At 54.1% G+C, this 13,469-nt stretch overlaps 6 protein-coding genes and 1 non-coding gene across 7 annotated transcripts; all 7 read left to right on the plus strand.

Moving 5' to 3' along the window:
- Window positions 1-913: 913 nt before the first annotated feature.
- On the plus strand, window positions 914-2,131 carry CLUP02_17104 (C6 zinc finger domain-containing protein; the record flags this gene model as incomplete). The annotated part of the gene is made up of 1 exon (XM_049296019.1): window positions 914-2,131. One exon carries the CDS (start codon window positions 914-916, stop codon window positions 2,129-2,131), a length of 1,218 nt encoding a protein of 405 aa, XP_049153166.1.
- Window positions 2,132-2,278: 147 nt separating this feature from the next.
- Window positions 2,279-2,555, plus strand: CLUP02_17105 (uncharacterized protein; the record flags this gene model as incomplete). The annotated part of the gene is made up of 2 exons (XM_049296020.1): window positions 2,279-2,371; window positions 2,445-2,555. 2 exons carry the CDS (start codon window positions 2,279-2,281, stop codon window positions 2,553-2,555), a joined length of 204 nt encoding a protein of 67 aa, XP_049153167.1.
- Window positions 2,556-2,825: 270 nt separating this feature from the next.
- Window positions 2,826-4,082, plus strand: CLUP02_17106 (spt3; the record flags this gene model as incomplete). Its single annotated transcript, XM_049296021.1, has 4 exons — window positions 2,826-2,858; window positions 3,049-3,138; window positions 3,213-4,019; window positions 4,077-4,082. The coding sequence occupies 4 exons, from the start codon at window positions 2,826-2,828 to the stop codon at window positions 4,080-4,082; spliced, it is 936 nt and encodes a 311-aa protein (XP_049153168.1).
- Window positions 4,083-4,786: 704 nt separating this feature from the next.
- Window positions 4,787-4,887, plus strand: CLUP02_tRNA303. Its single transcript has one exon. It is a non-coding gene; the product is annotated as a tRNA-Ser (tRNA).
- Window positions 4,888-5,422: 535 nt separating this feature from the next.
- CLUP02_17107 (uncharacterized protein) lies at window positions 5,423-6,283 on the plus strand (the record flags this gene model as incomplete). The annotated part of the gene is made up of 1 exon (XM_049296022.1): window positions 5,423-6,283. One exon carries the CDS (start codon window positions 5,423-5,425, stop codon window positions 6,281-6,283), a length of 861 nt encoding a protein of 286 aa, XP_049153169.1.
- A 1,045-nt stretch (window positions 6,284-7,328) lies between these two features.
- On the plus strand, window positions 7,329-9,095 carry CLUP02_17108 (uncharacterized protein; the record flags this gene model as incomplete). The annotated part of the gene is made up of 1 exon (XM_049296023.1): window positions 7,329-9,095. One exon carries the CDS (start codon window positions 7,329-7,331, stop codon window positions 9,093-9,095), a length of 1,767 nt encoding a protein of 588 aa, XP_049153170.1.
- Window positions 9,096-10,981: 1,886 nt separating this feature from the next.
- CLUP02_17109 (uncharacterized protein) lies at window positions 10,982-12,814 on the plus strand (the record flags this gene model as incomplete). The annotated part of the gene is made up of 1 exon (XM_049296024.1): window positions 10,982-12,814. One exon carries the CDS (start codon window positions 10,982-10,984, stop codon window positions 12,812-12,814), a length of 1,833 nt encoding a protein of 610 aa, XP_049153171.1.
- Between the last annotated feature and the right edge of the window lie 655 nt (window positions 12,815-13,469).

A 13,469-nucleotide genomic window follows, 5' to 3' on the forward strand; every position in this document is an offset into this window, starting at 1 on the left:
CGTTCTCATTTGGTTCTCATTTGAATGTGACGTGTAATTCTGTCACAAAAAGCGGGCCCACTCAATGTGGGCAGCATTAACCACATCCATATCTCGTGACAAATTCCTTGTCCAACGACCCGATGCAGTCATCGAAGACCATCACCAGATCCCGAAATGGGTGCGCAGTATGCAAGTCAAAACGGGTAAGAGGCCAACATTGTGGACCATTCGTTATGTTAACTCCTAACACGCTCCATGCCAGTTGAAATGCGACGAAGTCAAGCCACATTGTTCGAGATGCAAAAGACTCGGAATATCCTGTCCCGGATATCAAAAGCCTCTCAGATGGTCGCCTGCCTCTAGATCACCTAGGGTCAAAATCACAACCCCGATATCTAGCGAATCACAAAACCGCCAGCAAAGGGCTAGGGACCCGGTTCGAAATCTGCAGTCCCCTAATCCATCTTGCAGGGATTTTTGTGACACGGATTTCCTAAATCAGTTTGCAAATATCGATACCCCTTCAAGTATAGACTTTCAAGATGTTACCCATCTGGAGCCTACGTTTCCCTTCTCAGATCTGCCGGCTCAATCTCCAACTCCTTCCTCTTCCGCAGGGGTACCATTTTCTCTTCCATCAATCGAGAACGAGGCCAATGAACTATGGCAGGGTATCATGCCTGGTACTCAAGTCGCCACGCTTGGTCTCGATGTGATAGACCGGCGCGTCAGCTCCAATCCATCCAGCATGGCTCGCAATGAAACTCCACTATCACCCTCATTACAAGACAATACATCGGTGCTGGTGGAGTACTATTTCAAAGAAGTGTGCGGGATGATGTCTTGCTACGACAGCAAGTTGAACCCATACAGAACAACCATTTCCAATCTCTGGAGTAACTCGCCATCTCTCTACTACGTTACCCAAAGCATGGCAGCAGCCTGCTTAGCCGAAGTCTCGCCAGGCCTTTCCGCAGCCAGCGGCCGACTTCGGGACCAGGCGGTGAACGCCTTATGGAAAGAAAGTAGAGCAGGTCCAACGGATACATCATCACTGTTGGCACTAGTCATGCTAGGCTTCAGCCTCTGCTGGCATGATCCGTCTAAACTCGGCCAGTCCGAGTTCGAATTACTGGCTGAGACACTCATCCATCTCGAAGCCCAACAGGATAGCTTGGTAATGGCGGACAAGCAGAAACGATTCTTCTTTTACAATTCTCTCGTCTACTGGAGGATGCTGCTTTCTTTCGTCACCGACCAAGAGTTGCCTTCGGCGGCATCCACTGGCGCCGTCCAGCCACAGCCGCCTCGATTTCCCAATCGACATGACACCAGAATGCCACACCCGCAGACAGGTATTGGAGTAGAGGTGCTAGAGGTTGTAGGTCAAGTTGGGGCACTCGTCAGAAAAGAAAGAAAACGGATCCGTCGCCGCCAGCATTCATCCAGGCACGACATCGAGCAGTCCGTCGCCGCCATACAGACAGCGGAACAGCTCCACTCGCGGCTTTGCAAGATTGAACTTCCAACAGAGGTTACAGTCATGGACTCGGGAGATGATATGACACCAACCGACCATCTGTTGAAAGCTGCAGAGGCATACAGATGTACGGGACTGCTGCAACTCTATCGCAACTTTCCCGATTTACTCTTACAAGACACGGCGACTGCCACTCCGTCGGCCTGGCTGGATATAATCGGAGAGTCGGAACCCAGCCTTTCGGGCAATCCAGAAGCTCTCCACGGGACATGGCTGACCTGTCTTGCTTTACACATCCTCGACCTTCTTCAAGATATTCCAATCACGTCGCGATCTCGGTCCATCCAGCCATTACTCTTAGTAAGCATCTGCAGCGAGCTTTCTATAACTCGAGAATTCTTTTCGTTGGACTTTTTGGGAGACAAGTCTGTGTCAAGCCTTGCTACTAGTCCTAGGTTGAGAGAAAGGCCAACCATGACCGATATTCTACACGCTAGACGGCTGGTACTGTCGCGTCTCGCGTCGTTCGAGGGCATCTTGGCAGCGAAGCCTATACGACAAATGACGCTTCTTGTGAGAGAGACTTGGTCATGTATGGATGAGAAGCAGCAGGACGTGTACTGGATGGATGTCATGGTGGAAAAGAGCTACGAAACCTTGATGGGATAGTTGCGATGATGCTTCTTATGATCTCATCCAGCATCCTATGGCCTTTGAGAAAGTTGAGCCCTAACCATGCTGAGAAGATATGAAACATTCAATTGAAATGGTTCAGAGTAACTAAGCACATCGGAAAAGAAGCCTTGGAGTTCATGAATGTGTACTGGACCTCGTCTTAGACCAGTCCTCAAGCATCTTGGAAGGGGCCTCCTCACTTACAAGCCGAAGGAGCACTGTGTCAGCACGGCCGTGTGGATACGAGTCGTTGGAGTGGTCCAGTCAGATATCATACTTCATGGGTAAGGGGACTTGGTGTCATCAGCCCGGCCTTCAACCGACATTTTTGATCGAAGTAAAGCCATCCCCGCGCCATTTCGTCCCCAATTTCTCTCTCCAACTCCCGCATCACCACCAGATGCCCGGCGGCGTGTAGAAGCACAGTGTCAAATTTACATCTCGCACCTATAGCGTCTTATACGCCTGTATAAAATAGCCAACATGAATTCTTCCACCCGCACCTTCGCCATGTATTCAGTTTCAAGTCCTCAGAGTTCTGGAGATAGAAGCTGGAATTCGCTCATTGCGTTTTCTAGTTCTCTTTATTTGTGACCGTCCCGGCTCCTTTATTCCTGATCATTTTCTTCCTATACCCCCACCCAAGTTCCCTCGTCTTCGTTCAGGATACCCAGCCCCTGTCATAGCCATGGAGCCCAAGTTCAAACAGGAGATTCAACAGGTGAGTCTTTTCAAATCACGGTGATGCCCAGACATGCTCTGCCACATCTATGCAAATAATTTGAGTTGGCATCAGTGCATTCCAATAAGCCACTTTGTTCCTCTCCGTTTTACGACTCTGCTGTCGTATCGTGATACCTCGTGCCAAAGCAAAGCCATCTCTGACTAGGTATTGACACAATATCGACCAGATGATGTACATTGCAGGAGAGACACAAGAGGTCTCCGTCCAAACTACCAAACTTATTGAGGAAATCATCCGAGATCAAGTCGTTCACATGGTACTTCATCCGCGCCTCTCCCCCTCGGATCTCTCTTCCCACAATCATATCACCTGCTGAACACCAGAATCTAGCTCAGAATAGCCAACGAACTCGCCGCCCGCCGCGGCTCCCGCGTCTTCTCCAACAACGACCTAATCTTCCAAGTCCGCCACGACAAAGCCCGCGTCGAACGCCTCCGCATCTTTCTCACCTGGAAAGCCATCCGCAGAACCGTCAAAGACTCGGACGAAAAAGAAGGCTTCGTCGACGAAGCCGATCTCGAAGAAAATGTCGTCGCGCCCGCAGACGACGCCCCCGCCGGCGGCAAGGCCAAGTTGCCTACCGTCACGCTCCCTTGGGACCCGGCGTCTTATTTCTCTGAACTAGTGACCGAGGCGAGCCAGGAGGATCTGGTGGAGATTACCAGCAACGAGGCCGCGCTCGAGAAGTTGAGGAGAAACGATGAGCGGACGAGGGATATGACTGTTGCCGAGTATGCGACGTGGTCAGAGTATCGGCATGCGTCGCTGACCTATCGCAAGGCCAAGAGGTTTCGAGAGTGGTGTGGGCTGGGCGTGATTGCGGAGAACAAGCCCAATGATGATGTGATGGATATCCTGGGGTTCTTGACGAGTGAGATGGTGCAGAAGTTGACGGCGCAGGCACTCAAAGTCCAGAAGCAGGAGGCGCTCCGTCTCGGGGAGGAGACGGCGATGACTGGGGAAGACAGAGGCTTGAAGACAGGTCTGGGCGGGCTTTTCGCTGAACCTGAGGGTCTTAGGAAGCCAGTTGATAGTAGGCATATCCGAATGGCGTTCCAGCAGCTGCAAGGGAGACCGAAAAAGAGTCGGGCGTTGCTGAATGGAACCCGACTTTTGCAACCACCCGCTCTGAGACTTGTAAGTTTTCTTGGTTGAGGATGATAGCGAGCATGCGCTAACAAGAAACCATCATAGCTCTGAAATCGAAGTCAATTGTCTCTATTGTCTCAATGCTAGGATAGCTGTCCTGCGAGAACTGTTCTCTCCAATTACGGTTCGTACGTAGATATTGTTTTATTATTGGACAAACACACCTGAACGTATTCTAACTCTTTATTGCCGTGCATGTTTCATTGCCCGCGTGAAATATCAATGGTTCATATTGCTCTCTAGCCTGCTGCGAATTTCAATAAGAGCATTTAATCGACAACCGTCTCGATTGATTCAGGAAATATGCATCTCTTCTCTTTGGAAGACGATTAGGTTAGCTCAAACTTCGGGTCATGACAGTGACGCCTTCAAGAACAGCTATTCGCTGCACCGTTGCCGCCACCACATCGTAAGGTTGCAGCGAACCAGGGGCAGCAAGTGGCCATTGCGACCTAGTAAGGTGGCTAGCTCCGAAAGATTTTCTCCATGACATTTTGCTTCAAACTTTGATTCTTCTTTTCCTTCCTTCCAACTCACAGGCTGCTCGTAAACTTTTCGCAAGAGTTCTCGACCAACTTGCTAGCCGTCGCCGACGACACCTGAGGTTGATCCTTGGACGGACACGGATTTCGAGCCTTCTGACTTTGAGACGGGATTGTGAAGGGAGACCAGGCTCGATGACTGGGGGGGAAAGGATGCAGCCATGAGCCCTACTCAAGGCTTCGGAGAGGCAAAGGTCTCAACAACAGTCACTAGTCAAGGTGCCAGAGTGGTTAATGGGCTGCCCTGCTATCAAACCTTGATTCCAGATTAGGCAGTGGCTTCGGTCGCGCAGGTTCGAATCCTGTCCTTGACGCACCTTACCTTTTGTTTTTTTTGATTTCTCATACAGTATCATCAAGTGCTCTTTTCCATGATTTGCCCGACTCAGTTTTTGCTTTGGGGCGTTATTGATTGAGCTGGCTGTGTGTGATGCGAGTGGGAGAAGAAGCTGGAGGAAGCTGGAGCTCGAGTGGCCCGTGCCGGGTACCTACTGGGGAGGAAGGGTACGTATTTTGATTAGATAAAGCTGGAACGTGGAGTCTGAGACCATCGGGTGCCGGGCAGGAGGCAACCCCACCATTGCCAGTTCCCGAAAGCTGCCACTCCGATCCGACCCCGCGGCCGTCACATGACGATGACGTGAAAGTCACAAAAGGTTGAGGTTGTCGTCTCTCTGATATTAATCACGGAAGGTCCGTCACTTTATTCCGTAGCTTTGCGTCTTGGTTTATTGCCTCTTACGATATCCATACTTCTTCACCTGGGCACGTTGCGTTACACTATCGAGCATCACCAGACATCACCTTACATCACGACCTAAGCACTACAAGACCAGGGTGGGATTCACAATGGCATCTGCACAGCAACTCAGCCTGCCCGACGGCCGCATTCTATCATACGACCTCTCGGGCCCTGAGTCGAAGCCCGTCGTCTTGTTAGCCAACTCGCTTGCGGCGCCCTTTACGCTCTGGGATCATGTTGTCAAGGTTCTCCACGCCAACGGCTTCCGTACGCTGCGCTTTGACCAGCCGGGCCACGGCAAGTCGTCCGCACCAAAGAAGCTCGACACCGAGTTCGAGACGATAGCCGACGACGTGCACTCTCTGGTCAAGTCGCTCAAGATTGAGAAGCTCTTTGCCTGGATCGGCGTGTCCATGGGCGCCGCGACGAGCTTCTACTTTGCGACAAAGTACCCCGGCATCATCCAAAAGGTGGCCATCTGCGACACCATCAGCTCGTCGCCCAAGCACGCCGGGGTGGAGGACTTGTTCGGCCCGCGGGCCAAGGCGGCGGGCGAGGCCGGCAACATGGAGGCCCAGGTCGACCAGACGATGGACCGCTGGTTCGGCGCCGAATGGATCAAGGCCAACCCTGAGGAGGCGGCTCGGGCGCGCGCCATCATGAACCAGACTACCGTGGACGGATTCCAGACGTGTTGCTTTGCGTTGCAGAGCGATAGCTTTGATATCCGGCCTCTGTTTGAGAGGATTGGGTCGGGTGTTGACGAGGCGTTGCTGGTTGTTGGTGAAAAAGACGCGAACCTTCCCCAGGCGATGCAGGAGATGCGGGACAAGGTGGAGAAGGGGTTCAGGGCGGCTGGCAAGGACAACAAGATTGAGCTCAAGTTGATCAAGAACGCGGGTCACGTCCCATTTGTGGACAACTTTGAGCAGTTCAAGGAGGTAATTCTGAGCTACCTCAAGGCGTGATTGATTCTACCGAGTAGTCGCGACTGGAGTCAATGGATACTTACCTAGTAGGGAAACGAAAGAAAACAGAAACAGTATTATCCTTACTCTATAGGGATATTGGAGGTTGGAGTTGATGAAGCTATAGCAATCGGCTTCCGTTCCCAGCCTCTGGTGCCTTGGGTGGCTTTTGGTGAAAGTGAATTAGCAGAAAAGGGGCAGTCTCGGGAGCACAAAGACGGGATGACTAGCTTCTCGGTGAAGGAACCAATCAAGTCACCTACCGTTCACCTTGGCCAGGCCCATGCTCCTCACCTCGCTCACCCGAAGCTTCACCGAGCCCACCCTGATCCTCGTCTGGGCCTAGCGTCGACTCAGCCGCCCACCGCCAGCCTTTCTTTTTTCCTTGATTTTTCCCTTTCGCGGCCCAGCTCCCCCCCCCGTCCATTTCCACCTCCTCCCCAGCCCCAGCCGTCCGCTGATTGTCGTCCATCTTTTTTTGGTATTCCGCTGGCTCGTGCTCTGCTCTGCTCTGCTCTGGGTTCTGGCGCCGTTCCGTTTCCATCTGCTCCCACAGCAACCGCCCACCAACCATCGCCAATACACCACCACATCCACACACCACACACCACACGCATACACACACGCACGCTACTAACCGTCCACCGTCAAACCCGTGCGGAAGACAAAGAGCGTTCGGTTGAGCACAGAGACACCACCAAGGAGCCTTTGCTCTCTTTTCCCCTTTCCTCTCCCCGCCACCTCGTCTCTATAACTCAGCATCGAACCCAACGCTCCACGTCTCTGTGTCGCTTCTGTCATCGCCGGCTTCTCTGAACCAATCCACGCTGCCTTGTTTCCATCGCTGACGTGGTTCTCAACGCGACGCCTCCTCTCCGCACTCACCCACCTCGAGCTCTCAGACCGGCACTTCTCTATTAGAGTCGCCTATACAGCTACCCCGCGTTCTAATTGCAGCAATCAATTACCAACATCCACACCTCTTCTCCCCGATCGCATTTCAGGCATAGCTCGCTCGCTCCGAACTATCGCTCCCACTTCCATCATGGCCACCGCCCCCGATGCTGCAGCCCAGCAGCCCAACGACACCACGACCGTTCCCACGACACCTCAAGATACCAATGTCCTCGCATTGGACTCATCACAAGTGACACTCCCCTCTACTGAAGTGCCCGCATCGCCCGCCGAATCCAACCAATCATTCAAGACCGAAGTCAACGACGACCGTCTGAGCTCCTCCGCCGTCATCCCCTCGTCCTTGACACCGCCGCCCTCGTCACAATTGCTTGCGCACACTGGCAACGGCGTTCTGCAGACCGCATACGGCGCCTCCCAGCGATCCGCTCTCTTCTCTCCGCCCGCCACAGGCCACAACGCGACGGTACGACGAGATGGAGGTCTCGGGACTGAATATATCCCACCCGCCCCTCAGCAGGTTGTCGAAGCCACCGCAGACGAACTTCGAGCCATGATGCAGGCTAGTATCGCAGAACACGCAAAGCTGAAGATGGAGGCCGCGCACCACAAGCTCCAGTACAACTTGCTAAGCCTCCAGGCGGACGAGGATGCCAAGAGGGCAGCCGTGGAGCACGAGATGACCAGGCGAGAGATCGAGGCCCTGAGGACAGCAGAGTACTCCCGTCATGCTGTCCGCGAACTCAGCGCTGCATCAGAGTCGGCGCAGATGAAGTACCTCCAGATGAAGATGTGGTACGAAGAGGCCATGGACGAGAACGAGGGCCTCGTGCGACGAGTCAAGATGGCAAAGAAGGTTATTTCACACAAGGAGGAGGAAATTATTGGCCTCACAGAGGAGCGCGACATGCTACTCAACCGCATCCGGGAGAATCGGGAACACTTTCACATGCTGTGCAGCCCCGGCGGAATCTTTCACGGTGCCATGACGCCCAAGCAGGCCACCGTCTCAACTCCCCAGCAGCCTCACCGAGCTACTCCCAAGCAGCAGACGCCTCGGTCGGCCAACCGCGAGGCCAGGGTGGTCGACCGAGACCACGGCCTCGAGCCCATTGCGGCTCTGCTGCAGGCCCTCAGCCAGGACAACAACAGCGCGCCCTCGACGCCCACGACAGCGGTCAGACCCGCGCCCCGCATGCCTCCCAAGCACACCCGAAACGCACAGTCTCTATCTGCCCTGCCAACGACGCCGCTCTCCCGCACCCAGCGCCATGAGCAGCAATCTGGCCTCTTGCCCTCTGTGAACCTGGTCCCTCAGAGCGAGCCTCGGTACCGGTACAGCAACTCACAAATGATTCCTGGCACGCCGCCACCGGCCATCCAGGAGCGGGTCCAAGAGCGCGCTCGCAAGAGCCGCGAGAGCACTATTTCGGCCGATGACAACGAGGAGCTCGCCCGCCAGGCTCTCGAGTCCGTCGCCAAGTCGGCCTCGTTCCTTTCGCAAGCATCCCGCAACTCCCGTGGCGCTCGCCGTCCCCTCCCCGGCGGCAGCGGCAACGAGGACGAGGAGGAAGTTTACGAGAGCCAAGCGAGCCAGGCAGCGTCGGAGATGTTGCGCCGCGATCCCCGTGAGAGCTTCGAAGTTGCCAGCTCAGTTGGCTCTCGCGACGGCACACCTGCGCCGGCAGAGAAGAGCGCCAGACTCCAGGCGAAGCTGTTCTCTGGCATTACCAAGAGTGGTGCAGACAAGCGCAAGTTCAATGGGGGTGTGCCTAACGGTCACGGTCAAGAGGCACGATCGGACATGGTGAGCCCGACCAAGAAGATGCGAGTGGGCGGTCCCCTTGGCGGCGACAACCCAAAGGTCGGACTTGGGATCCAGTACGGTTACAGCTGAAACCCGACGTACGGATAGGGTACAGACTTCTGAGGATCGCGTGTGCACTGCACCTTGCCTGTCTCTCTCTGCCAGGCCCTGGTGCAAGCGCACAAGCGATCCCCGCCGCGGATGGTTCGTCCGGTGAGGTGGTTGGGTTTGGGGAGCAGAGAGCGGTGTGTGGGGATAGCACGGCGGCTGCGGCGTTGTTCCTAGCCGAGGAGGGGTCTTTGGGTCTTTGGGAACCTCTTTTTTTTTTTTTTTTTTTTGCTGCCCTTTTGCTGCAGCTACAGGGGATATTTGACGTGGCATCATGCAGGTGGGCTTTGGGCCGCGCTTTATGGAGACATATTTTTTCTCGAGAAGACGAGGGAGGGACACCGACAAAAGGGCAGAGTGAAGAAAGAAGATGGCCAAAAATTGCATTGACGAAGATTATGATACCACTGGCCATCGCTGGCCATCGTTTGGTTTTTTGGGTTTTGGGTTTTCCACCAGGTACGAGGCAGGGTTTCCGAGGGATGGGATGGGATGGACACAGTCTGTACAATACGATATTGCATCTATACATACATCAATGGGTAACGACACTTGACGACACTTGCGGACTCTGACTTTGACTCTGACGCTCTCGACTACGACTACGATCCGGCAAAATCTGGTGATGGCACTTTGGAGGGGTCTCGACCGATGGACGGGTAGACCGACAGAACTGCGTTGTCCAGCCCAGGCTCTTCTCACAGTTCACCTCACCTCTGTTCTCCATCTTGAGTTAGAGTGATGCATCAACCCCTGTCAGTCCTTCCGATCCAGAACGAAAGTGAACCACAAAAGCTACGAGTTGGAACGAACCACCGCTCTCCCCAGCTAAAGTGCTGCAGAATCCACTATCCACGCACACACACACACAAACTCGCATGTGCCAACGGTCGATTTGCCTGTCTTTTCTCTCTCCAATCCAACCATTTTCACCACCTTCCCTTACCTTCGTTCGCGTGATATCCCTTTCGAGAGGCGCGCTATCCCTCATTCTCTCTTCTCATTGTGTCATTCGTCTCTCTCTCTCCCGTTGGATTCCACTCTTTTGCCTCTCTCTGGTCTGCTGTGCTCATCCACTCACTTACCTATACATTGATTGATACATACATACATACTCCTACCATCTCGTCAACCGTACCTTGACAGCAGTCATAGACTCATGTTCGTGGATGGACGTCCCGTCCGTGCCTAGGTCTTGACCGAAGTTTATCTTGACCGCCGATCGGAAACACCTTCTTCTGCGCGCATCTGCAAGTCTTGCATACATACATACATACATACCTACCTTACAGACTACTACTACTCTCTTCATCTTCTCCTATTTGTCTCGTCTCTCAGTCTTTTTTAGTCTTTTCTGGCTGCAGCCCGTTCTTTAAACTGCATCCAACCACAACCACAAACCACGACAACCCGTCTCCGAAAGGTTTCATCCTAGCTCTATAGATCGCTCCATCCCATCTTTTCTTGTCTTTTCGTCGTAACAAAATATTCCCGAGATCCCAAAAGGATCGTGCTCTCTTTCTACTTCTCTTTGGGGGGATCACCTTGCAGCCTTCAGCAGCAACGCAAACTGACCGTCGTGCGGCCTTTTTCACTCACCGCCAGCCCCCCAGCCCACTCACCCCGCGCCAAGGGTCCCCTCCCCTTTCGCATCCCTCCGTCCCTCCCTTTACCCCCCTTGCCGCAATCCGCAATCCCGCCATCCCAACCAGCGCCCACTTGGGAGCTGACCAAGACCAACACTTCAAACTGCCATCATCCACGCAGAGCAGCAACTCACTCATCCGTAATTTTCAAGAGACGGAGCCTCATTAGAGACTTTGAACAGCTCATCAACTACACGCACAAACACATAACACACCAAAGCAATGAGGGATCTCCCAGCTAGTCCCCGACAAGGGTCCCCCGCCCTCGCACCAAGACGACTCTCTGAGGAACTCGGTGACTTCATGTTCTCCAGCGATGAGTACGACGACGAGGAAGAGGGAGATGAGGAGGATGAGAACTACGACGGTATCGAGACGCCCGCCTCATCACGCAAGTCTTCACAAAGCCTAGACGGCTACTTTGACGAGCTCGACGCCTACAAGCACCAGCAGCTCCAGGACACAACCTCCGAGTCAGAACGCACCGAAAAGAAGAATGACAGCCGTCCATCTACGGCCACTTACAGCAGCCGCCCATCCACGGCGGTCTCCATGCCACCATTTCGCCGATCATCAACTTGCCCCGTTCTCCTCCCGGATGACTTCATCTCCAGTGCCGCCGATGAGGTCGTCAAGATTATGCCCGACCAGGCAGCGTTTATGAAGCGCATGGTGGAAGGGTGGAGAGAGATTCAAAGGCGGTCGTCAGTCAGCACCACCATATCACCAATGTCGCCGGCGAGCACAACTTCGCCAGGCACGATAAATCTGCCAAAGAGACCGCAGACTGCGCCTTCGCCAATGTACGCGCCTCAAATGTGCTTCGCGTCATTCCCGCAGGCTGTCCCGGAACAGGATGAGGATGATAGTCCCACAGAATCGGTGGACAGCTTTTCCAACGTGGTGGAGCGGCTGGACAAGGTCGAGGAGACGCTGGAAGAGCTGAGGGACTTGGCTAAGCAACAGGCTGGGGCGGCGATTGCATCAAACTCGGCGAGCGTGACTGAGCAGAATGCAAAGTTTGCCGTTGTGAATAAGTGCATCGACACAATTGGTAGAGTGTGCGAGAGGGAGCAGGAGGTGCAGGATGATTCGCAGCTGGACAGGAGATGTGTCGATGCGCTGGTCCAAATCTGCGAAATGTTTGCACGTGAGAGCGTTGATCAGGACCCCTATCGGTTCGGCTCTAGCTTCACGGCTGAAGAAAGCGAAGACGACGATGTTGAGTATGAGGGCGAGGATGAGGAAGAGGTCGGAGAAAGTGACAGCGACGGTGAAAGTCATTATGGATCCGACGACGATTACGAAGCGCATCCCATAGATTCGGACCCAACCGAGTACGAATCAGGAGACTTTTTAGGAAAATCCCCAACCATCGAAACCGACAAAACCTTGCCTCCTCTACTATCACCGAGGACGAGGTCATCGACACCAACTCAAGTTGCCCCCGCAGGAACCAGAATCGAGGCTCCTGATACGCCCCGCCGGCGGGCGCGACTGGTCCGTGAAGCCAAAGCCGAGCTTGATGCACTCTTCTCCGAATGGGCCGAGCCCAAGAACTCGTACGAAGAGCGGCATTCGCGGATCGTATATGCCACGGAGGCATATCATCTGCGCCTTGTGGACATGAAGTCAGCACACGAATGCGAATTCAAGTGGAAAAACGAATTGATGAATTACGAAGAAAAGATGAAGGATAGAGGTGCCTTTGGTCCAAATGTGTGGCCCATCGTGGATCTGGCACTGCCCATCGCTCAATGCCTGCTGAGTGTGACGCTGCTGGTGGTGCACTTCTTCGGCCTGGACTCTTGGCTGGTGGGACAGAAAGCCTTCCTTGCGTTCCTTGCCGCATGGCTGGCAAGCGTGGCCGTATTGGCACGCTGTACCGAGGTCAAGGCGAGAGAGACTCTGTACAAGACGATGCTGCCTCCTGATGCCAGGGAGACGCGGAGGAGGCACGAACGCGAGCTGGTACTGCTCAAGGCGGCCCACGACCGCGCAGTTCAACGCGTCTACGCACCGGAGCAACAGTCACGGGCGGAAGTCAGAAGTTAAGTGGGTGAAGAGTGTATACTAGTAGAGTGTATCAGTAGGCCTGCCGATTCAGTGAAGAAAGTCTGTCCTTCATCAGGGTCCCATCCATCCCATGTATTCCTACCGCAGTTATACCGCCTGCAGTCAAGACCGATCGTGTGATTTCAAGGCTAGCACTGTTAATGAGTATTTGCTGAGGCTTGCCTCTGAAATGGCATACAACGGGGCAGCCGGTGCGAGAGAGGGTGCAGGTGAAGGGTTGGCCGGCTCCCACGGATCTTGCTTGGTTCCTCCTCTTCGCTCGGGAACCAAGACGACGCGAGCTAGCGGGGTTGGCTCATCTTCCTATGCTCGATGTTTGCCGCCGTGGACATCGCGTGATTCTTTGGTCCTGATAGGAGGCTGTTGAGACACGAAGTGAATGGATTAGTGCTGTGATGGGAGGAATGGGCGTAGCAATGCTACCTACGTTCTCATCGTCAATTGTCCTCTTGTGTCTGGCCAGGCACCACAGTGTGACACAGAAATAGAAGATGGTAGCAAGTGTCTCGACCACTCCGATAACAACAAGAAACCGGAGCAATGGCGAAATTTCGTCCCATTGGTCGAGACTTCGGTCCATGGCGGTGACAGGTCGTCAATCCGGCCGCGATCCTTCGTGGTCCGAATCACTGGA

Source organism: Colletotrichum lupini, chromosome 9, assembly GCF_023278565.1.
Source record: "Colletotrichum lupini chromosome 9, complete sequence".
Taxonomy (NCBI): Eukaryota; Fungi; Ascomycota; class Sordariomycetes; order Glomerellales; family Glomerellaceae; genus Colletotrichum; species Colletotrichum lupini.